A 23,028-nucleotide genomic window follows, 5' to 3' on the forward strand; every position below is an offset into this window, starting at 1 on the left:
AGGATTTCATTTACTTTTTTTCTCACAGAAGGGTTCCACAGGAAGTCATAGCCAGTTTAGCAGCAATTAGAAGTCATTGATAAGATGTCAGGGAATATCAAAAGTGTTTGATAGGATTTTTGATTCTCCTGGTACAAGATCATGTGGTTCGGATTCCACGTTAATCAGTAGGTCCACGTCTCATATAGCCTCGCTGCTGAACGGGACGCTAAAATCAACAACTCAACTCTCCTGGTACAAGATAAGATATTTTGTATTTGAGTTGGCATTAATAGATTGAATCTGCTTGTGTGGGCGGACGACGATATAGACTTGATAGAATATAAATAGAGTTATTGTAAGAAAACGCAAATATCTTTCTGACTGTGTCCCGAAACGAATGTCCAGAAGATGAAATGGTGTGGCAGGTGAGATCGGATTCACACATTAGTAATGATAATGCAAAGGAAATTAATAACTTTAAATAACTAGACGTAGTAACAAGAAGTAAAAACGAAGTAAGCGAAGAAATAAGAAGTAGATGGAATGTACTAACAGCTCCATAGAAAACATTTTATCGTTGAGAATATTATCAAAGAAAGTAAAAGGAAAAATGTTGAAAATCATAATTTAATCATTCTCTTTGCAAAGTGTTTTCCTACGTTGTAAAAGCTTGAATTTGTACACATTTGATGTTCATATGTAAATTGAACATGGAATGAAAAGTAATTTGACGTGTTTGTATGTTCTTGTAGGCATCTAAAGCGGTAACAGGGAACTTTTCACCCAGTTCTACAGTACAGTCTTCAACTCTGCTAGCTGATGTTGGCTCTCCAGATCCATTTAGTTCCTCTCAGGCTTCCTCTAATGTCACTCAACCTTCATTCGCAAATTTCGAAAATAATCCTATTTTTAGTTCGCCAGGTAAGTTCATTTTTGAACTAATTTACATTACTTTCTATAGTAGAATGGAAATAAATAGTAAATGTGTTTCAGATTGCCACTGAATAATTTCCAAACCATGTTAACTTGAGATTGCAAACCATAAATTTGATAACCAGAATATAACGTTTTCAGTACTCAGCATGATCTACTGATAGCATTACTTGTGTAGTCATGTGTAAATGTTGATATCCTACCTTATTGTTTCGAACTTTCCTACACATTAACCAATTGGAATAGCTTCTAACACTATACAGATAATCCTGCATCCAAGAAAACAATTAAAATTAGTATATTTGTTCTGAAGTTATTGACAAAATACCATGTACGAGACGTGCTGAGAAGTTCCTGGCTTTTCCCTCCTCTCGTCCACATAAAACCTTGAATATAGGTTCATATGAAGGCTTACATGTTAGTATCCTAGAATGTACTATTTTACTTATATTGCAGAATTTTATTTATTGCTTATTGTGATGTACTCAGTGAATTATTTTTCATTTCCTTCCAGGAGTGTCAACAGCATCTACAGTGCCCGTCGTACATCATTCCTCCTCTTTTCTTAGTCCGGTTAAAAATCCTGCCAATTCCGCTACAACTGGCCAAACAGTCGCCAATAACTCACAGAATAATAATCTCCAACAGCCTCCTTCAGAAGATAGATATGCTGCTCTAAAAGATCTTGATAGTCTAATGAAGACAAAAAGCACAGATCCTTTATCTGATTGGTCGACAGGTAAGGGCATACTGCATTGTTTGTGAAATGCTTTGGTGAATATTGAGTCTGCTATGTGGTCTCTAGTTTTATTTCCAGTGGGAAAACAGCGTTGACAAGGTGTTTTGATAAAGTTAGTCTTGTTCGCTCAAGTGGGGTTAGTTGTCAATAAAGTGGAATTTCGCATGATCATTTGATTGGTATTGATGTTCCTGTAATCCTAAATGGTTCTGCAAGATATATTGATGGATTCTTTTTCAACAATTGTTTTCTTACTTTTTAATTGCGATATCACACGATCGAATCCAGTGGTTAGCCTTCTTAATAGATTTTTCCAAAGTTTACACCGCAATTTCATGGGTGAATGTCTTAATGGTACTTCTTAAAATATAGGCTCTGACCGACTTCCTCTTTCTCTAGGATGATAGTATTTTACATAGAAACATGAACATCTTTGCTTTCGAGAGTGCACATCTATCCTGAATTCATGAAAAAGGAATCCAAATTATTAAACATATGTAACATTTCCCAATAATTTAGCTAGTTATCACTGATAAAACTCTCAATTGTAGAGCGCTAACCTCTTCTGTTTGGGTTTTCTCGAAACTTTACATGTCCGCCACTTTCTTCATTCCTTCATTTCGTTCATTATCATCATCACCGCTCCTTAGGGCCTTTCGCTAAGCTTACTCAGATTTTAAAATAAATAAATAAAATTAAACAAACTTGAAGCAATGAAAAATATTTAAAATACGTAAAGTGAGTCAGATAATATCAACATAATGCTATTATATAAGATAATAACATTTTCCGAACTTTTTTGTAGACTAGAAATTTGGATTCGCAGTTTATGACGTTATAATGTTGGACACCCAAATTTATCCATTATACTGAGGGTCTTGGAAACAATTATTAGTTCGTATAATATCGTTTTGTAGATACTATTTGATTCGCTTTCTACATTTTTTAAATATTCTTTATTGTTTTTAAATTATTCACTTTTTTTTTTTAAGTGGAGATAGATTGGAAAAGAACAGATTGAATTGAATTGGAATAGAGATAAGTTTGATGTGAATTCAGTACTCAAAACTTGAGGTAGTACATCTATAACTAGTGGTTGCGATAGAGGAATAAGATCAAAGATGGATTCTGTTCCTCGGATGCTGAATCCATGTCAGATAGCCATTACTCGCTATCTTCTTCTGCTTTTGCACTATGGGGATTAAATTAAAACTGGAAGTGGTAATTATGTCTGTCGCCTCTGGTTGCAATAAAGAGAACAAAATTAGAGATAAAACATATTCTTAGTACTGAGTCCATATCAAAATTCTGCTTGTTGCTAACTGTTTCCGCTTTATCCACTATGTAGTCAGTGTTGTAATCGAATAAACGTAATTTTCACCACTTCTGTTTTCAACAGACAGATAAGAGTCGAGGCAAAACTCATTCTTGGGTCACTGAATCTGCCAGAAACAGTATTTTGATTTCCCTTACCGTTCTTGCTCTATGGAAATAAGTATTGAAACTGGAACTGCTAGTAAATTCCAACCACTTCCGGTTTTGATAGTGTTGCAGATAGTAATGGTATTTGTTCTTGAGGCGTTGAATCGATTGCTGAAACGCGCTTATCACTATCTGTTACCATTTTTCTTGTATGGCTATCAACGTTAAAACCACAAAAGATTGATTTCTACCATACAAATTTGAATAGAGGATTTATGTAAAATTTGGGACCTATTCTTGGAACACAGTCGATTACAAGAAACAGCTTCTCGATATCATTCATTGTTTTTGCTCTATGAAAATTAGTATTGAAATCGGAGTAGTAGTAAATTTCAACAATTTCCGGTTTTGGTAGTGTGTTGCAAATTACAGCTTGTATCTACCAATTTTTTGTATCGTTTTTGTTCTACATCGAAGAACGTTGAGACCGGAAATGTTACTTTCAACCACTTCCAGTTTGAATAACAAATTAACGAAGAAAAAAGATGGAACATATCCTTAGAACGCTGAAGCGATTAAAAAAAACTTTTGGATATCTCTTGCCATTTTTGCTTTGATACTTGTCGACAGATAGATAGATGGACGGACGTACATAGCCGTTCTGTAGGACTTCCGACACTTATTCCTAGTATAACTTGGAAGTCAAAAAAATCTAGGTAATATTTTAAGGTCAGGTCTTCCCCTCATATTGTTGTTGGACGAAGTTATAGGCACAAAAAGAAGGGAGAACGTTTTAAATAATACTAGAGAAAACAAAAATCGAATTACTGTACATTTTTAAAAGATGAGCATATCAATAGTTTATAACGCGTTTGCCTTTGGTTCATGTGGTCCTCGGTTTGATTTTCAGTGAGAAAGCATTAAAAAATTTAAACGCATTGTGGTGGTTCAGATTCCACCTTAAATTGTAGGTTTACGTCTCTTATAGCCTCGGTACTGAAATGGGACGTTAAAATTCAACAACCATTCAATAATTTCTTAGACACATTGTTTGTCATTTATTATTATTATTATTATTATTATTATTATTATTATTATTATTATTATTATTATTATTATTATTATTAGAAAACTTGTTTCTTATATTTATTGTTGTTTATGCGAGTGAGTATGAGTTGAGAAAATCAAGTTAATGGTAATAAAGGTATTTTCACTTCTTATTTTCAGTATGTGTTGGAGTACGTTAGAATTTATCTATTTCAATACTTTGATACGTTCAGATGTAATAAAGTTTTATATTCTGTAAAGCCTAATGGAAGCGGTAGACCTTCCTCGTGGATATATGGATAACGTACGCGCCTTTGATGAAAGAGACCCAGGTTCGATTTTCAGCGGGAGCTTTCGTCACTTAAATCCACGTCTCATATAGCCTCGCTGTGGAAAGGGATGTTAAAATCAAATCCAAATTCCAAATCCTAATAGGAACGTTAGCTTTTCAAATCATTAAAGGTAGTTAGGTTTCAATTAGCGAGTGAAAAATAGACTTCATGTTACATATTTAGTCTTTAATTTAGGAGAAAAGAAAAAAAAAAAGTGAAGCGAAAGAATGCACAAATATAAGCACTCAAGTAATGGAAAAAATAAACAATTCTCGAATGGCATTGTAATACAGTTGTTTCATGCCTAAATCTCTCAAGCAATACACTATGATTATTTCATGGAATAAGACTCTATTCTTTGTGATCTACATTTTTCTAGTCATTGCTATCAGGATGTTCTCTGTAGTAATTGTTGGATTCAGTATTAAATTTGCTATTATTACTTTTGACAGGCTCTTCATCCGGTCCCAGCTGGACAATAGGTACTGCTGCAGACACTGGAACAACCTCAGTGTTTAACACGAGTTCTCAAACTTCCATTATGGAAATTGGTGTCAACGGGACAGCATCTGTGAATACTAGAAATAGTGGTGGAATGTTAAGCAATGTCGATAATTGCACAGGAAATGTCACCAGTATGCCCTCCTCTAATCCTTTCACAGGTAAATCCCAAGCAAAGTACAAGGTTATTCTAAAAGAAGGAACAGATTTCAAATATTTATTGCTTCCAAACTAGAAAAGATAGAAACATGATTCGAACGTTACTTGATTAAGAAAAGTTTACAATTTAAACAGCCCGGATAGAAGTTCCAATCACGGCCGCATTGGCGCTGTTGTTTGTTGTTTGTTTGTAGTGAAATGGCGGCGTCACCCCATGAGAATTCTTTTGTGTGCTATAATTGGCAAAACTTGAGTCCATTGTTGTAGTTCAGCAAGCATTTCGCCGTCAATTTAATAAACAACCGCCGCATCATAAGCAAATTTACGAGTGGCATCGAAAATTCGTAGAAGATGGTTTCATCTGCAAAGGGAAAGCACGGGACATCCACGCACATTGAACGAGAATGTCGAGTGTCTTCGTATACTTTACGAAAGGAGCCCAAAGAAATCCACATCACGAGCAAGCAAAGAACTTAACATTCCTCAACCAACGATATGGCGAGTTCTAAAACATCGTCTGCACATGAAGCCATACAAACTGCAGTTATTGCAAGCATTGCATCCTGATGACCACAACAAAAGGTACGAATTTTGCATTAGCATGTTAGATGATATAGAAGAAGAAAATTTTGCTCAACGATTAATTTTTTTCCGATGAATCTACTTTTCATCTTTCTGGTAAAGTTAATCGCCATAACGTTAGAATTTGGGCAAGTGAAAATCCTGCGGCAGGTATTCAACATGAAAGAGATTCACCAAAGATGAACGTCTTCTGTGCGATATCTGTAACCAAAGTTTATGGGCCTTTCTTCTTCATGGGAAAAACTGTGACAGGATTAACCTATCTAGACATGCTTCAAAACTGGTTATTTCCCGAACTTGAAGATGATTCAGATGACTTCATCTTCATGCAAGATGATGCCCCACCTCATTTCTCTAACCACGTTCGACGTTACTTGAATGACACCATTCCAGGACGTTGGATTGGAAGAGGAGGAGCAGAGGCCGGTGGCCTCCCAGAACTCCAGATCTCACTCCGTGTGATTTTTATCTATGGGGTTACGTAAAAGACCGTGTTTTTATCCCTCCTATGCCTGACACTCTTGAAGGTCTACGACATCGAATTGTTGAAGCTGTGAATTCGATAACTAGAGACCAGCTGATTCGTGTGTGGCAAGAAATGAGCCACCGTTTTGACATTTGTCGTGTAACACACGGTGCTCATATTGAATGCACACCATAATTACTAACAATAAATTGTAAACTTTTCTTAATCAAGCAACGTTCGAATCATGTTTCTATCTTTTGTAGTTTGGAAGAAATAAATATTTGAAATCTGTTCTTTCTTTTTGAATAACCCTGTATAAATAAATATTAGGCTATTTTTGGTTTTAAAAGTATGCTGCAGTTTTTAAATTCTCTCAGATTTAAAAAAAAAAATATTTTTATCAGTTTTTGCTAGAACATTCAGTTTTTCTTCAGTTCAAATTATTAATGGAATGTATTCTGTAAACAGAAGCCACACTGTGTGTTGAATAATTGACAGAGACATGTAGTTAAAACGATGCATATTTTATTTAAAATGCTAGAACTGTATATTTAACTAAAATTCTGTAGGTTTCCTGCAGATGAAAAAGCGTGTGATAATGCATAAAAGAATGAGAAAACGGTAAATCTAAATTGAATCATTTATAGAAAATGTTACTAACTATTAGCATTCGTACTAATACTTGATGTGAAGTTATTTCGAAAGCTATTTCTGCTTGATTGATCAACCATATTTCAAAAGTTGAACGTCAGTGTCGAAGAATCCATATATATATTCGGGTTTGTCATCTTCTAACACTAAGCTGAATAATGAGTTGCTTCTATAAACGAGAAACCATCTGGCTAGTTGTACTGATCCTTAATAAAAGAAGTCACCAGCTATAAATCATAAAAAGAAAAACCATGTAGAATTCATTTATTTACAGGACATTTCACAAATTGTAACCAAACTATATTTTGCGATTGCGTCGAATAAGTGTTGCGAAGTTTGCAATGTTGGCAAATCATGAACCCACAGTACAGATTGCTCTTGTATAGTGCGTCTGAGTATATAGGTAGGATTTACGCCAATGAGACCTAAATTTTTGATTGATGCTGTTTCCTTGGTATCTGTTCCATGTTTCTTATTTCAGTTCTAACATTCCTTTTCATTATACAGTATATGAACTACCACATAGATTGCAGCATTACTTCGAACCCTAAACATTCAATAACACAGATCTTCATCCAACTTGCCCAGTTTGTCCATATCATAAAAATTTTACATTAGAAAACAACCATTTATATAATAAAATGTTAGCTTTATGTGTTTGTGGCAAATTCTTTTGACAGTGATAATCTCGGAAACCGCAAGCACTAGAAAGATGCCGTTTTCACTGATCGATTGCAAATTTTGTATAGATTGTTCAGTTCTAATTGAATATTTTAAAAAATGGCCGTTATTTCTCTATTACATTTTTATGGGTACACTGGAAGTATTGAAATTTTAAAAAGTAAAGCATCATATTCTGAGAGTTGTACATTCCAACACCACACATTTGTATACGGGATTAGTATATCTCTCTGGCTTTTGTTTCATGGCCAAACGATAATGAAAAACGAAGGATAACCATTTCTCCAGTCTAAGATGAGTCTTTATTGTGTGGAGTGTTTTGCCCAATTAACACCATATATCACGGACATAATTAATTGTGTGTGTAATTGCTTATTACATACTGCATGCAAGAAGAAAGAAATGAAATGAAATGAAATCTTTAGTTTTACGTCCAACGGTTATGCCGGTTAGGCTAAAGGAGACGGTGATGATGAGTGATGAATGAAATGGTGGAATGAAGAAAGTGGGAGAACCCCGAGGAAACCCACACACACGGTGTTTGTCCACCACAAAGTTCACTTGGCAGGGGCTGGGATCGAACCCGGGACCCCAAGCACCAGAGGTGAAGGTTCTACCACTGAGCCACCGCGGCCTGCAAGAAGAAAGAAAACACTGATCATACATGAATTAGAAACTCCAACAGGAAGTAAGCTCAGATCTTTCAAACCATGCGAGATATTGAAAAATATTCCCTTTATGATACCCCTCTCCGAATTTTTTTTTTTTTTTTTTTTTTTTTTTTTTTTTTTTTTTTTTTTCAAGAAGTCCTTCACTTGTGTCTGTAAAGGGACATGTACAGATGTTGTTAGGAATGACAAGAAGATTCATGTTCATATGTGAATGATGCGCTGTGTAGAGAGAGCAGGTTCAGTTATTACCTTCAAAGATCACTGCTCTGGATATTTGCAAGGTCTACTCCTATGCCTAGAACAAGTACTCTTCCCATTACGTCAACTTTTCCTTTGATATCAATTCATAGATATGTTGCCGATATGGGTCTACAGCCGGCAGCATTGGAACAATGCTTCTTCGAACATATTGTTACCTGCTGAATGCGTATGTCATGCTTCAGAATGAACATTTCGTGACTGAAACGTTTCCTATCCTGTGCCTTGACCATTCGAGGGAACTGTATCTATTCAACCACATTATACAAAAACAGGAAGATTATCGTAACACCACTTCCGAGCCGGGTATACCTACTCACCTGTAACAACAAGCAATTCAGTCGTGCAAGAAAGAAAGAAATTTAAAAAAAAAAGAAAGAAAGAAAAGAAAAGAAAGCAAAGAAACTCGCCACTACAATGCTACAACTCCCAACTTCCCAACTCGACATAATCTCAATCCCCATTCCCCACATAATTACACCGGCAATATAGTAATCAAAGGACAGGACAGCCGAGCCGAGATTCAGTACTGTGAGCAGTGTAACAAAGCTTCGTGCCACTCGACCACGTGGTAGACAAAGGCGTCTCCAATGTTGGGACTGAGACACACATTCGATGCACTCAGGGCTCTCTCTCTTCATCCTTTTCTGCCTCCTTCTGCTTTGGCTTGGCTGGTATTCCTTTGTTCAGTATGCAGCCGGCCTAAATCATAGTTACCTCATACTCCCATCTCAATTGAAACCGGAAAGGGTTTTCTGACTCTCCCCTGAATCATCTACCGAAGGCCTTCAACATCTACATTCTCATTATGAGAACCGGTATCATAAAATACCTCATACCTTCTTCACCTAAGAAATGCCAGAAACCAGATGTAAAACCATTCCTATATTCAATCCCCCAACACTTAACACAAAGATAACATACAATTCCGGCAATTTCGATTCTTCCAATCTAATTTATATTGTTCAGTGTACCTTACTGTCTACATTGGCAAAATTCGTCTTTCGATTCGCATTACCGATCACTGATACACGTGCAGGGCTCAAATTCTCTTATACTTCTCCCAGAATTCACAAGTTATCACAAGAGTATATTTAACAATACCTTCTGCATAAATATCGTCAAATTCTTTCCCGCAAACTCCCATGCCTCTCAGAAAGAATTGAGAAAATTGCCTGTCTTTACATTACCATACTGTCTGTGAACCGCCCCCTAATCTTAAATGTTTGCTATACTCTACTTCATTGTACTTACTCCATTTCCCATATTTTTATCTTGGCCAATTTCTTCTATAGTTATTGTTGTATTTTTATGTATCATCATCAATAGTTATTTCTGCAACACATTTTTCATTCTTCCTTATCTCGTATTTATATTTATCGTTATATTTATTTATTTATTATTAATTTTTAAAATTAAAAGTATGTATTTAATATTATTTGTTAATTAAGTCATTAATTTTCCTTTGTCCTGCTAAAAAGGACTCGCAGATTAAGATTGGATTTATCTTCAATATTTATTCCTTCGCTTTATTGCACTCCTACCAACCTTCCCGTCCCATTAGTTTTATCTTCCTCCATTAAATTTCTTCTACTTACAATTTTGGTAATGTTATTACATAACTATGTAACCTGCACTCTACCTCTTCTCAGCGTTTTCTCTTTGTTTTTTATGTTTTATTTTATTCGTGCTTCTTCCTTTTCCCAGTCTGATGAAGCGTTTTAAATTCATTATGCCTTTACTCATTCGTCTCTCGTTGACTGAGAAGCACAAATCTTTAGCTACAGGGTATCTAAGTGTATTACTTCCAGGAATGTTTCACTCAGAACTGAAACTAATACATTTTTATTATTATTTTTACAAGTGTTCAATATTGGCGCCATTCATCACACGGAATATGTACCGGCGGTAATCGATTTCCTGCCAGATCCATTTAATCATGTCTGAATCTATGGTGGGGCCTGCTTATGTTTTCCAATCCCGCAGCTTATCGACGTTTCTGGGAAGAGCATACATTCTTTAATACAACACAGATAGAGAAATCCAGGGGTTAATGTCAAGTGAAGGAGGGGGCTACGGAATTGTTCCATCATTACCAATCCATGTCTGCACTTGGCGATTGAGATAGGCAATAACTTCATGGTAAAAATGCCAATGTGCCCCATCTTGTTGGAAAATGAAGTTGCACCCACATCTTGAAACAATTGTGGTGTTGGGTAATTCTCAAGCATGTAAAGTGTGATACGGTATTGATAGTGGACTCTGCAAAAACTAAAGGGCCATAACTTTTGTTAACGATTAAGGCACAAAACATATTCCTTCGGTGAGTCCCGTACATGTTCGATCTGTTGATGTAGATTCTGCTCACCCAATATCCAAACATCATGTTAGTGGTCCTTACCGCTGCTGTGGAATATAAGCTCATCAGTAAACATAATTCAATTCAGAAAATGATTCATTAGTCTCAAACCTAAACATTTCCTCATAAAATTTAACTCGATTTGTGTTGTTAAACCTGCGGTTTGTATAATTTAAATTTCAGCCACTTATTGAATACCTTCAGGAATGTTCAACTCGACTCTGGCACGTCTAGTTGATTTCCGTGAGCTACGTAAAAATGTGTGGTGCACTTGTTCGACTTCTCTTCAGAAACTGCAGGTCTACCTTGACCATCCGTCTTATGTGCTGCACAATTGGTATTGATAAAAGGATTGTACCGTGCAATAACAGTCTGTCTTTGGGGTGGCTCTTAACATGTCTTAAGGTTTCTCTGAACGATTGTAGCCGATCAGAATTCATGAAACCACAAACATCACAACGCATGCACTGCACCCATGTATGACTACTATGACTGATGCAATATTCACAGACGTGCGCGTGCTCCAGTGACGGTCTGTGAAACTCACAATCTACGTCTGACGTTAAAATTTACAGTATCCTGGTTTCAGTATATCATATAAAACATTTCTGTAAATAATACACTGTCTTGTGACAGTTTATTCCGCAAGAATAAAGGCAAAAATATGTATGTCTATATATAATACCTCAACTTGAATTTTAAAACAGACAAAAGTAAAGATGTGGTGGAGGACATGCGTGTCCATGGATTTTCTCACGGTTTGCCCCCCTTTCTCTTACATTTTTCTTACTTCAGTTTGAGTCATCATGCGTCTGCTTCAGCCTAAAAGGCATAATCATGAGACAAATTAAAGATATCTTTCATTTTTAAGAAATCAAGATACTTGGTATAAATAATGTGCAAGTTAACACACTGGTTAAGTATTAGTATGTTAATTTCGGAGAAATTCTGAGATTGATGCCGAGTTCTTAAAGAAATAATGACATTTGAAACTGTCAGTCTTCGTAAAAGGAATGCAAAAGTAAGTTAATTGTCTTTCCCTAAAACTCAAAATTTCTTGTAGACTTTCCGCGTTCAAACTAGGAGAAATATGGTACATAAAAATATAAAATGACGTGTACACGTGAAACCCAAATTATTTGTAAGAGAAAAGTGTGCTTGAGTGTTCGTCTCTATAAAATGTCAACTTTGTTATATATATATTGTTTCTTTTGCCAGGAACAAGTGCCAATACCTGGGTAACGTCTACAGCTAGTAGTGGCGTACAGGGCGTCCAAGGTGGAATGACTCCGTTCGGAATGCCACACATGTTTGCCGCGAACCCATTTGGAATGACCATCAGTCCAGGTCAAACAAATTTTGGAATGTGTACAGGTTTGTGAAAATTATACTCCATGAAATATTAGGAAGTAAATGAAAAATACACTGTCTTTGTAATATGAAATAAAGCGATGAGTGGCAAGTTATGAACTTGCTTCTGAAAGTTCTTGGAATAAACTTGTATTGTTTGAAATAATATTCGTTGCATAGAAATTAAGTTTTAATTAGTAATATTTACTTAGTGTGCCTAAATTGTACACTCATTCTAAACTGTTTCAGCAATCTCTTACTCCATCAGTAGCTCAGGATAATACACATCTTGCTACTTTTGCGTATGTCCAGTTGAACAATGATTATTCTTACGAATGTAAATTTCTTGTACTCGAATAATTCATTCTTTGAACGACTTGTTTGTGCTACTATAAACACTGCGCTCTGTATCTTCTTTTGTAATGACAAATGTAATGTAGAACTAACTTCGTAAAATCGTGATAACTTTTCAAAAGCACTCATAAAGTTAGTTATAATCATAAACTTATATAGGTACATTCATTTATAATTTACCACTCAATTCCTTAAAATTCTTGTTAAGCAGCCGCAACATACCACTATAAATTTTTTCGGTGCAATGTAGAATCCATTTTTGTAAAATTCTGTTGGTCTCGAAGAAAAAGACTTCATAAGAATTACTGCTGAAAACCTTAATCTAGTTGTGTGTTTTTAACAAATTATGAATCATTTACCTTTTGATATACAAATGCATTTCCATCACATGTCTCTTGATAGAAGAAATGTAATCGAGATAGAAATGTTAGATGAAATTTAATAAACATGTTGTCTGCCATCTTACAGTTTGCTACTTGCGCCATACAAAAAGAAAAAACAGCCTGCTTTAATTTTCAATCTGATTATATCTATAGACTCAACAAACATGGCTAAGTTTGGCTCTCAGAGTCTAAAGAAATCAGATATTTTCGAATTTAATACATTCTAGTTAATCCGATTAACTGTCCTGAATACTTTTCTCAAACTGGCCCAATTTTAGTAGTAAAACAAACAGAATCATATCCAATATTACTACTAGAATAATTAGATACGTTTCTGTTTTACTTCGTGAAACATCACGAGAATTTTATTTATTTATTTATTTATTTTTTTTTTTAATTTTATACTCCAAAGGTATAAATGAGAATAAAATAAACTAGGATTGCCTCATTTTCGTTTACGATCTTATTCTCTTGCTTGATTAATTACAGAAAGAATCGTGACGTGAAACCGATGCCAGCTAGCTCCGAATTGTACAACCAAATGCGTGCATAGCCTTTTTTTTTTCCATCAACAGGCTTGCAGAAGATACCGAGATTTGTAGATCAACTGACACAGTTATAAGCCTGCGACATCTCTTATTGAGTATCTTCTATCTGCCCTAAAATGTAGGATATTGGGGTAAAATTAATAATGTGATACTTTCTTTAATTATTATTTAATTAACAGTTGTAAAGTATTGCTAAACATAAGTATTGAACTTGAGAAATCAAGAATGCTACATTAAAATTCGACAAATAGCTGTAAGCACTAGAAACGAAGATAACTATAATACTGATTATTCGCAGTCACCGTTTGCGCTTACAAGGACAGTATTTAGATTTATATATATATATAAAGGTAGGGTAACTCTCACTCCATTCCGTAATGGCGATTTATTTATTTATTTTGTTTTATTAACAGATGGGAATTTTGGTCATCAAATGGGCTGGGGAGGTGTAGGAATGAATTGTGTGCCCAATGGCCAGATCCCGAATGGTGGCCTTCAGTCGTTTCTTCCAGCTGCTTCCGTGCTAAGTAATGTCAATGCAGGATTGCACACTAGTCAGTCAATGAATTTCCCAAGCAAAACGTGGCAGCAGACGAATGCTGTAGGAAACCCATTTGTGGTAAGTAACTAAGAAAATGCATTTAATTGAAAGCTTTGCTTGTCCTAACAATAAATGTTTATGTTCATTATCATCATTGTTCCATTTTCAAATAATTAAATCGAAACAATAAGTTGCAATTAAATCATCACAGTAGTTTCAAATTTGCAAATTGCGTACGCGCTAGCAGTATCTTTTGGCATCAGACAGGTAAGTAGTAGAGACACTATGATCTTGTCTGTTCACTGTTAGTAATCAACGTTACTTACAGACTGGCGTTACTTACAGACTGTATTAAAAATAGGATTTATCGCCATTCAGTGTATCAAGTACTTGTGTTACTTGAAAAAACATGACATAAAATTCACTTTGTAATTAAATCTTGGGTGTCTTGCTGTAACAAGTGTAATTCCATATTCATACGCAACGTTATAAGCTTTAAGTTGTATAATGAAAGTTTGTATCACCTGGTAATAAAAAGAACATCGATATTATGAGAAATTGAGGAAAGTTTCTGGCGATTAGTCTTTGCTGATAGTATTCTGTATAAGTGACACGTGAATTTATTTCCCAATCTGCTTCCTTCCCAAACTTCAGAGGGATAGAATGTGTTTTTCCTTGAGAATGAATTATGAGAGAGCATAAAAGAAGACAACGGGCTCAAGGCAGCGAATGTGACTGTCAGATCCTCACACGATACTGTAAGAATAATTCAGGCAGACTTATCAATCAAGTTTAAACTCGATCATAACGTTGTAGCATTACTGACTCATAGTGATGTTCGGTCTTTATAATAGCGGCAGTAACGATTAAACGTAGACATTTGTCTTTTTTCATCGATGATCATCTTTCCAGAATATTATTTCACATTTGAATAGAATAATGGCAGTGAAATATGCATACTTGTCTATATTTACTTCAGTGGAACATGCGTAAGATGCTTCGTGTCTAAACAGTTAGCAAGAGATCTCGATTTGTTCCTGGTAGGGGTTCATGTGGTTCGGAGTCCACGTTAAGTTCCACGTCTTACGTAGCTTGAGTGCTGAAAAGGGGCGTTAACTGTAAGGCAATTAGCCAAATTACTTAAAAGCTAATTATGAGATGAAAAATAAGTCGTCCAATTTCTTCGTAGAACGACGTGTAAAAAGTCAGAAATGATTGTGAAACGACAGTATCTGAACTGCAGATTTATTATATACACATGTTCTACATTTTATTGTAAATTAGAAATAGTTGTTTCTAGTGAGCTTCTCGTTATACAAGAAAATTAGTGGTGTGGAAGTAACCACGGAAGAGTGTCAGTCAGTATTTAAAAGTAATAAAAAGCAAAGAACAAACTGAAAAATAGAACCATCTGAACTACATATTGTGAGACCAGTAATAACAGTAAAGGCAAAGAGTGACTGGCTTTGCTGCAGTATTGTACAAGCAGATATAAGTAATAATGCATCATCAGCGATTGACACGTTTACACACCAAAATATCATCCAAAACGGCGGATGTGATGACAAGTCTAAAAGGAAATATAATTTCCTCTAGCTCTAATTTAGGTCCCTCAGGAATAGTTTCAAACATGCTCTGTCCCGCAGTTCTTTGTGAAGATGTCACCGATCTACAGAAAACCTGTGGTCCCGTTACCAGATGCTAATCTAGGACATCCCAATCATTCTGGATGGTGCTTAGGTCAGGGGAGCGAGTTTGCCATTCAATTCGTATAATATCCTTCAGATAATTGTTCCTTGCTGATGTGAAGAGTAATATCATCCATGAGAAATAAGTTCAGTTCTGCCGTATTCGAGCCTTGAATTGGTTCAAAATCTGGCCCATCTCGGGCGCTTTGATTCTGGGTCTTACTCATACCCATATCTCATCAGCATCACCAATGATGACTCTACGAAGCAAGTCTGGTTTCGTTTGGAGACACACGATGATACCATGGCATTATTTTTATACAGATTTTCCACACACCCAAATCTTCAGATTTGATTTTCCGAATACTCCGTTTTCATGTACATCTGATTGGCGATCATTTGAACAGTAGCAGACAATCATCACACAACATTTGCCTTATCCGTTCTACGTAATTAACGTCAATTCTGCTTCTTGAAGGTCTTCCGTTCCTGGGGTCAACTTCCGCTTCGTCCCGCTTCTCCTCTTTGAACCTATTGGGCTACTCAAAATCTTGTATGTGATAGGTGTTCTGTTCAACACTTGACGAAACATTTGATGTGCTTATGATCGAGTTTTCCCCAACCTTACCAGAAATTTCAGGTCGATTTGTTGCTCCATGTTCGTCAGCTTTCACGGCTAAAACGACGTGCAAAAAAAAAAATAGTTGTAAATAAAAATATATGATCAAAAAGTAATGATTTCGGATAACTGAGATCACAGCCGTACGCTACCAAGACATTATTAAACACCCCTGTTTCATCCATAGCCGATCAAGCACAGGAAAAATTACGGTAAGAAATATGGTAATCCAATGTTTACAAGATAACACTAGAAAGTTGGCATCAGTTAATCTAGAATACCTTTAAGGTAAAAAATAGTAAGAGAAAAGGATTAACACTATAAAAATTATTTATTTCGTAATCAGACATCATTAAGTGGGTTTTGTGAAATTAGGTGCAAATGTAAAATCATACACTAGTATGACAAAGAAATATTGATACAATAATCCAAAAACAAATTAATTCCAAGGAAGAAAAAGAAGCAAACTGAACATTCCAAACGTAATATTTAAGATATAAAAGTTTTCACCCTTTCTTTCCATTGGTAATAGGAAGAAGTGCGTCTTAAGCTTTTTACATAAAAAGACAAACTCAGCAAAGAGAAAGGAAACCTGGACAGGGAATGGGATACTATGATAACTAATTACATTGTTACAAATATTTAATTAACTGCAAAACCAGAACAATAACAGTACAAAATGGCTCAATCAAAAGGTTTTATAAATATTAAAATGTAGAAAGCTCTGCCTTTTAGGTACACCTAAGAAGAAAAAATAATGTTTAAATACGAGTGAGTCAGTACCATTGAGAACTGTTAGTATATTTTATATAGACTCAGTTGAGTCAATTATTCTCCAGGTTTTGAATGTGTTTAATAGACGCACATCTAATGAATCTCAATAATAAGGACATATGAGAAGAAAATGTAATCTTAAACGTCAAATAGTTTTTTTAAATATTGCAGATGTTTATGCACTATATTTGTCTTCAAGAAACACGAAGTGAATGACAAAATTAAACTGGAAACTTGAATATCGTAAAAATTCTCCCATTTCCCTCTCTAGAAGTGAAATCTTCGAAAACGCTGAAATACGTGTTCGCTCATTTTTAATGAAGAGTTTATATTTCGTAATGTCACACCTCTAATTTAAGCGAATCTTTACATTGTGCATTTTGTAAATAAAGAGAATGAATCGAAAATTGGGATATAGTAGAAATTTTCCTCTTTAAGAGCAGAATTTTCGAAAACGCTGAAATTAGTATTAAGTTATTTTTAATGAGAAGTTAATATGCCGAGTTTCATCTTCCTAACTTTATGAAACATTCTTTCTTGGCAAAAAATTGAACTCCATTTTACCACCCTTATGAAATTTTATTTTTTCCTTCTAAGTTTTATCTCTTATTTTCGTGCTAAAACATGTTTTTTGTCCAAATTGCTTGCACGTTTCTGGCTGTAGTGATATGATCTGGACGTTGATGAGTGAGTCATTCTTATTCTTTTATTAATATATACAGTGTCTTAAGATGGGTGGAATATGTAGCCCGCGTTGGGAAATATGAGTAGGGTGCATAGTCTTAGTTGAGAAGCTTCAGGAAGAAATATCTTTGAGTAGTTCAATAGAGTGATAAGATAATGTAAGGCAAGATCTTAATCCATAGAAAAAATCTACTTACCAAAACACCCATATAACAAACAATTCGTCATACGTTTCAATGATCAATTGTCATCATGCTCAGTTGGCGTTCCTTAGAACATCACTCAGCTTGTAGAACCTCATTGAACAGTTTCCTCTTTTGTATTGGTGTTAATGGATCTTAGTTTACCGCTTTTAAATTTCTTATATTTTCCGCCTTACTGAATTCAAAGCAAATATTAACTTCAAATGAACCTTATAATTTTCTCCCAAGTTGATCTGCGGATTTAGATTGAATTTTGTAGTGTTACTTATGAGGTATGTAATCATTAATTAACGTTGGTTGAAATAAAATTCATGTTGCTCTTGTAATCTTTCCAAATTTTAAAACTTAAATCTGAACGTAAGTTTTATGAAGCTGGCTCTGGTTATCTCTTGTCCTACTTAAGTACGCTATTCTTCTGGTTGGAAAATTCTTGTCATTTGTGATTTATTGAAAAAAGAAAGAAAGAAAAAAAAGTAACATCTTGTGTAAAAGTAGAATACACTTTTCAAATAATGTCAAAGTGGACATTCTAATTTATTCACCTTTGACATGTTCCTATGACGACAAAACTTCTCAAATGGTCTAAATATTTTAAACAAAATATATGATTGCCCTTCTCCTTACGTCAACTTGTGAGAGGAGGAAAAAAAAAAAATCGGTGACGTCCTAGGAATCTGTAACATCAGTAGAAATAATGAAATAATTTTAATTACAGATACTAATACGTAACTGCAGTAACGAAACGCTCATTTTCAAGACAAAAATTCCTATTTGTAACTTAGGATGAGTGACTAATACATCACCTGTCATTACAATTGGTATTTCAAACTGCAGTTATGTACTGTTATCAATAGTTTAAAATTTTTATATTACTTACATTAGAGTTAAAGCATTTTACCATATGACCGACTTTTTGCATAAGGTGATATAAGTTTGTTTATCACTACTGAAGATGGACTATATAATATTTTGTCCGAAATATAAAGACTATTTCAGAAGATTTGGTCATCAAAGGAGAGTAAATAGGATTATAACATTGAAGTATGTTCCTTAGGTTTTATAAGCAATTAAAATTTGATAATTATTTTTATAATTAGTTTAGTAATTCTGTATTTATTTTAGATATCTTTTGTTCTCCATTTCAGTTTGGTGCTAGTCCTGGTACCACTGGTCACTCCAGTAACCCGTTTTTGTGAAAAATTAAATAAATGTCGCTTAGTGTTACTCGTATGAATAAGAGAAGAAAAATCTCTTATCTTTTCTTTTTACACAATGCTGCTTTGTCATATAATTATTTTTAAGTTGTTAAGAATGACTTGATAATATATTTCTTAAATAGGTAAATACTATGATATTGTAAATACTTTTAAATGTATACATTACGTGGACTTTGAGGATTAGTTATTTTACGAAACGTAACAATTCACTGGAGAATTTTCACAATATTACACCAAAGATATTGTAAGTAGAACTACGACTATATTGTATCGAAAAGCATAATGTATTATTTTAAATGAACGTTGTTGATATAAAAAATATTATAAACGAAAATATTCAACACTGTAATCCTATGTAGAAATGTAGATAAGAAAAGAAATCCGCGTAATAAACATTGGTGTGCATATAAATTAGAAAACTGAATAGATTTAGTCTCCAGTGATTTTTCTTTCTCTATTTTAAAACAAAGACATTGTAAAAATATTTTAAGAAATAACTGTTTAAATAATAATATAAAGAAAGAGCTGTATTTTGTGTGATAAGCCTCCATCCATTTCTTGACAGATTTTGTGTGGATTAGCTAGTGATTTCTTATCTGTAATTCGTATAGAAAATAAGTGCCTAGTCTTATCGGTCATAATTTCTGTATAATGGACAGGAAGTATTAAGACCTGTAAAGACAAGTTTTTAGCGTGGTTGATTTCCCTACCTCATTGAGAACTAGTGTGTGTTATTTGTTTTTTTTAAATTGAATTTTTGGCGTAAAAACCCATCGTGACTAGTGTAAACCCTGAAATGAATTAACATGAAAGAAAGAAATGTTCTTTTAATGTTAGAAACGTACAATTTTCTTCTTACATGAAATTAAACGTTATTTAATAATAATATTTGTCGTATTGGAGGCTTATTGCAATTAATATAGTTTGCGTAATTCTTGTATATAATCACATAACCGCATGGTTATAGAGATAAAGTAAACTGATGCTTTTATAGATAAAATCGTTATTTTGTTTATCGTAGAACAATTACAGCGTTGTCAGCTTTTCTACTAAATAAAATTATATTTTTCCCCGTTTTTGAAGCTACCTGGATGTTTTTTTTTTTTTTTTTTTTCGTAATCCATGTAATCGTGTAATTTAATCAAATGACTTAGACTATTTATTACGTAGCGTTTTAATTGATAACTGATGTTAAAACACTAGAATTGTTATTTTAATTTGTTCTGCAGCAATGTAAAAGTAAGAAAGAGTTCATAATTTTATGTATTTTTTTTTATAATATTTCTCTTGTTATGTGAGACAAAGGGAAGCAATCTCCTTTGTAGGTAAAATTATTAACATGCAGTTACATCTTTTTGTCATTTGTATATACTACATGAAGTTGGCCGAAAGACATAATTTACACTGGCTGGTAATTATATATATGTATAAACTGTTCTGTGATAATTCTCTAAACATTTGTTATAAAATCGCCTCACATTCAGAATTTTATGTTAATATAGTGGTAAATTATAACCCTTATGTAATATATATATTTTACGTTATTTGCTTGGCTTTGATTAAAGTAATCATACGTGAGATATGATTGAATTACTTGTCAGTACGTTTTAAGTTAAAAGTCTTGAGTGTGTTTGTTACGTTGACTGGTCATGAATTCTAATTGGATTTCAAAATACGTATATGTTATCTACCTTATGTTGTTGTTCCATCCAAATTGTTGCTGATATATCCATATTAAAAATATTCTCTTGTCTGAATGAGAGGCTCCGATGCACCGTCACGGAAGCAAACTATTTTTTGACATTTACTTAATTTAAATAAAGCGGTAACTATTTGGGTGTGCAGCCAAGTATATTTCTGTGATATATATATAGTTTTTTTCTATCTGTGAATAAAGATCACTATTTTTTAAGAAAGCATTACCAAAATATGTGTTGCAAAGATGTATAATTGAGTATTTTTAATTGCAATGATTCAGAACATGTTTTATGTCACAACCTGTGCGGCGTGAATGTATGTATGTGTCTCTGATTTGTGTAAGTCCAGAAAGCAAAATCCTACTTAAAGTTATTCTTACGTTTTTCGTTTCAGATAATTGTTCATTAGACAGTTTAGTTTTTAATGGGCTTTGAAATGTGTTTTTATGGCTATTTTTTCCACCTTGTTTGAAGCATGTTGGTAGAATCTGTAAAAATATTTAACAAGGCAAGTGTATTCTGGTACTTTCGATTTCAAGATATGTAAGGTACTTACTATTTGTGGATCACGCATTCATTTTAATTAGGTAATGTCTTTTCATTATGCACACACAAATATAAGATATTGTGGATGTATATCATTGCATTATATACAGCGTATTTGAAATTAAAACTGTTTCTTTTAAACAAGAGAGCTATTGTTTCGGTTGAACTTGATACAGAATCGCCAAGCCGACTTCAAAAATAAATATACTGTTGCATTAAGACTGTAGATAAGCATGGTCAGTTACTAAAATAATAGAGGATACCTATATACATAATATATATTAAAAAAGAAACTTGCTTTCAGCTAAGATGAATCCTATTATGTAAATCAGAAATTCTGTATGCTTATCAAAGCAAACTGCTTTGGTGCAATTTTTTCTATAGATACATTTGTACACTAACGAAATATGCAATACATTTTATTTTTGCAAATTGCATTATATAACTTTTGATCCGTAACATATTTTAATAACAAACATCGAAACATAGTGTGTATTTATTGTATTTATTTAGAAAATTGTTAGTGCTTTTAAGCTTCCTTTCCGAATTTTTTAACAACATTGTTCCAAATGTAAATGTTGCTCTCTTGAACGGAAAATTAATTTTTTAATTTATTTATGTATAACAAAAAGAACAGAATTTGAAACAATATTTTTTTAAAAAGTTAAATCAACATATATATATACTTCATATATACTCTTATCTAGACTAGCCAACGTATCATACCTCCCAAATAGGAAGTAGTTGCTTCAGCACGTTTCAGAAGACCTGTTAATTCATATTACATTATTAATGAATTACCAGGAACTATGGTAATTGTAATCACATACACAGCTGAGGTTGTTTCTATTTTGCAATTTCAAACAGTAATTCCTTAAAAGAAGCTATGGCGCTGTATTGATTGACCCTGAACCTTGGCAATTGCCCGTCAGTAGTTTCCACTATAGGAAATTGGCATGAATAGGTGGCATGTCTATTCTTAACAACCCTCCTGACAGGCTTTCCACAGTATTTAATGGTACAGGGTCTCCTGTGAGACGGCTCGTTTCAGTAGGCCGAAAACACAATAAACCATCAATAAGGCATTAGAAAATTTCACTGGAATGTTTATGAAAGAACTGATACGAATGCTAATTTCTTCTGTAATGTGTTAGAGGAAAAGGTGTGTTGAGAAGAAGCGTGATTTGATGCCGTGTCTTGATGCACCCACACACGATTCTGCTCCCTTCCGCAAAGATGGGGAATATCATGGCGATAAACGGATGTCAGGACGTTAGCCTGATAATATTCTGAGTAAATCTTTGTATTTTTTACAACACGGTGTATGGTGAGCTTGCCATTGTACGAGTACCCAGCAATGATGATGAAACCTGTACCAAAAACTTTCCGTACATTCAGTGAACCATCGTAGAAAGTTCCTTACACCTTTTGACCGATAACAAATTGTACGTGGCTTGTAAATCAAGATAAACATACACCTCGTTCATTGTAATAACAAATTTTCGTTTTTTTACCCGACAAATGCCGCTCATAATGTTTTCGACACTTGGTGCGACGTTCTTGAGTGTACTTTTGTAAGAGCTTATGTGCATGCCTCTTGTGTCGGTTTTCCAAAAGCAAATCACGGTGAATTAGGATACG

At 34.1% G+C, this 23,028-nt stretch overlaps 1 protein-coding gene across 2 annotated transcripts in view; it reads left to right on the forward strand.

Moving 5' to 3' along the window:
• drongo (Arf GTPase activating protein drongo) overlaps nt 1–21,824 on the forward strand; it is a 49,232-nt gene extending 27,408 nt beyond the window's left edge. For both annotated transcript variants that reach the window (XM_081769027.1, XM_081769026.1), the window contains exons 5-10: nt 735–903; nt 1,430–1,654; nt 4,908–5,117; nt 12,002–12,157; nt 13,832–14,037; nt 19,073–21,824. In XM_081769027.1, coding sequence (XP_081625153.1) covers nt 735–903; nt 1,430–1,654; nt 4,908–5,117; nt 12,002–12,157; nt 13,832–14,037; nt 19,073–19,123 — 1,017 coding nt within the window. In that variant the 3' untranslated portion in view covers nt 19,124–21,824. The remainder of the gene's footprint in view (nt 1–734; nt 904–1,429; nt 1,655–4,907; nt 5,118–12,001; nt 12,158–13,831; nt 14,038–19,072) is intronic.
• The last annotated feature ends 1,204 nt before the right edge of the window (nt 21,825–23,028 follow it).

The sequence above is a fragment of the Thermobia domestica genome, chromosome 8 (genome assembly GCF_964235325.1).
Source record: "Thermobia domestica chromosome 8, izTheDome1.hap1.1, whole genome shotgun sequence".
NCBI classification, from domain to species: Eukaryota; Metazoa; Arthropoda; class Insecta; order Zygentoma; family Lepismatidae; genus Thermobia; species Thermobia domestica.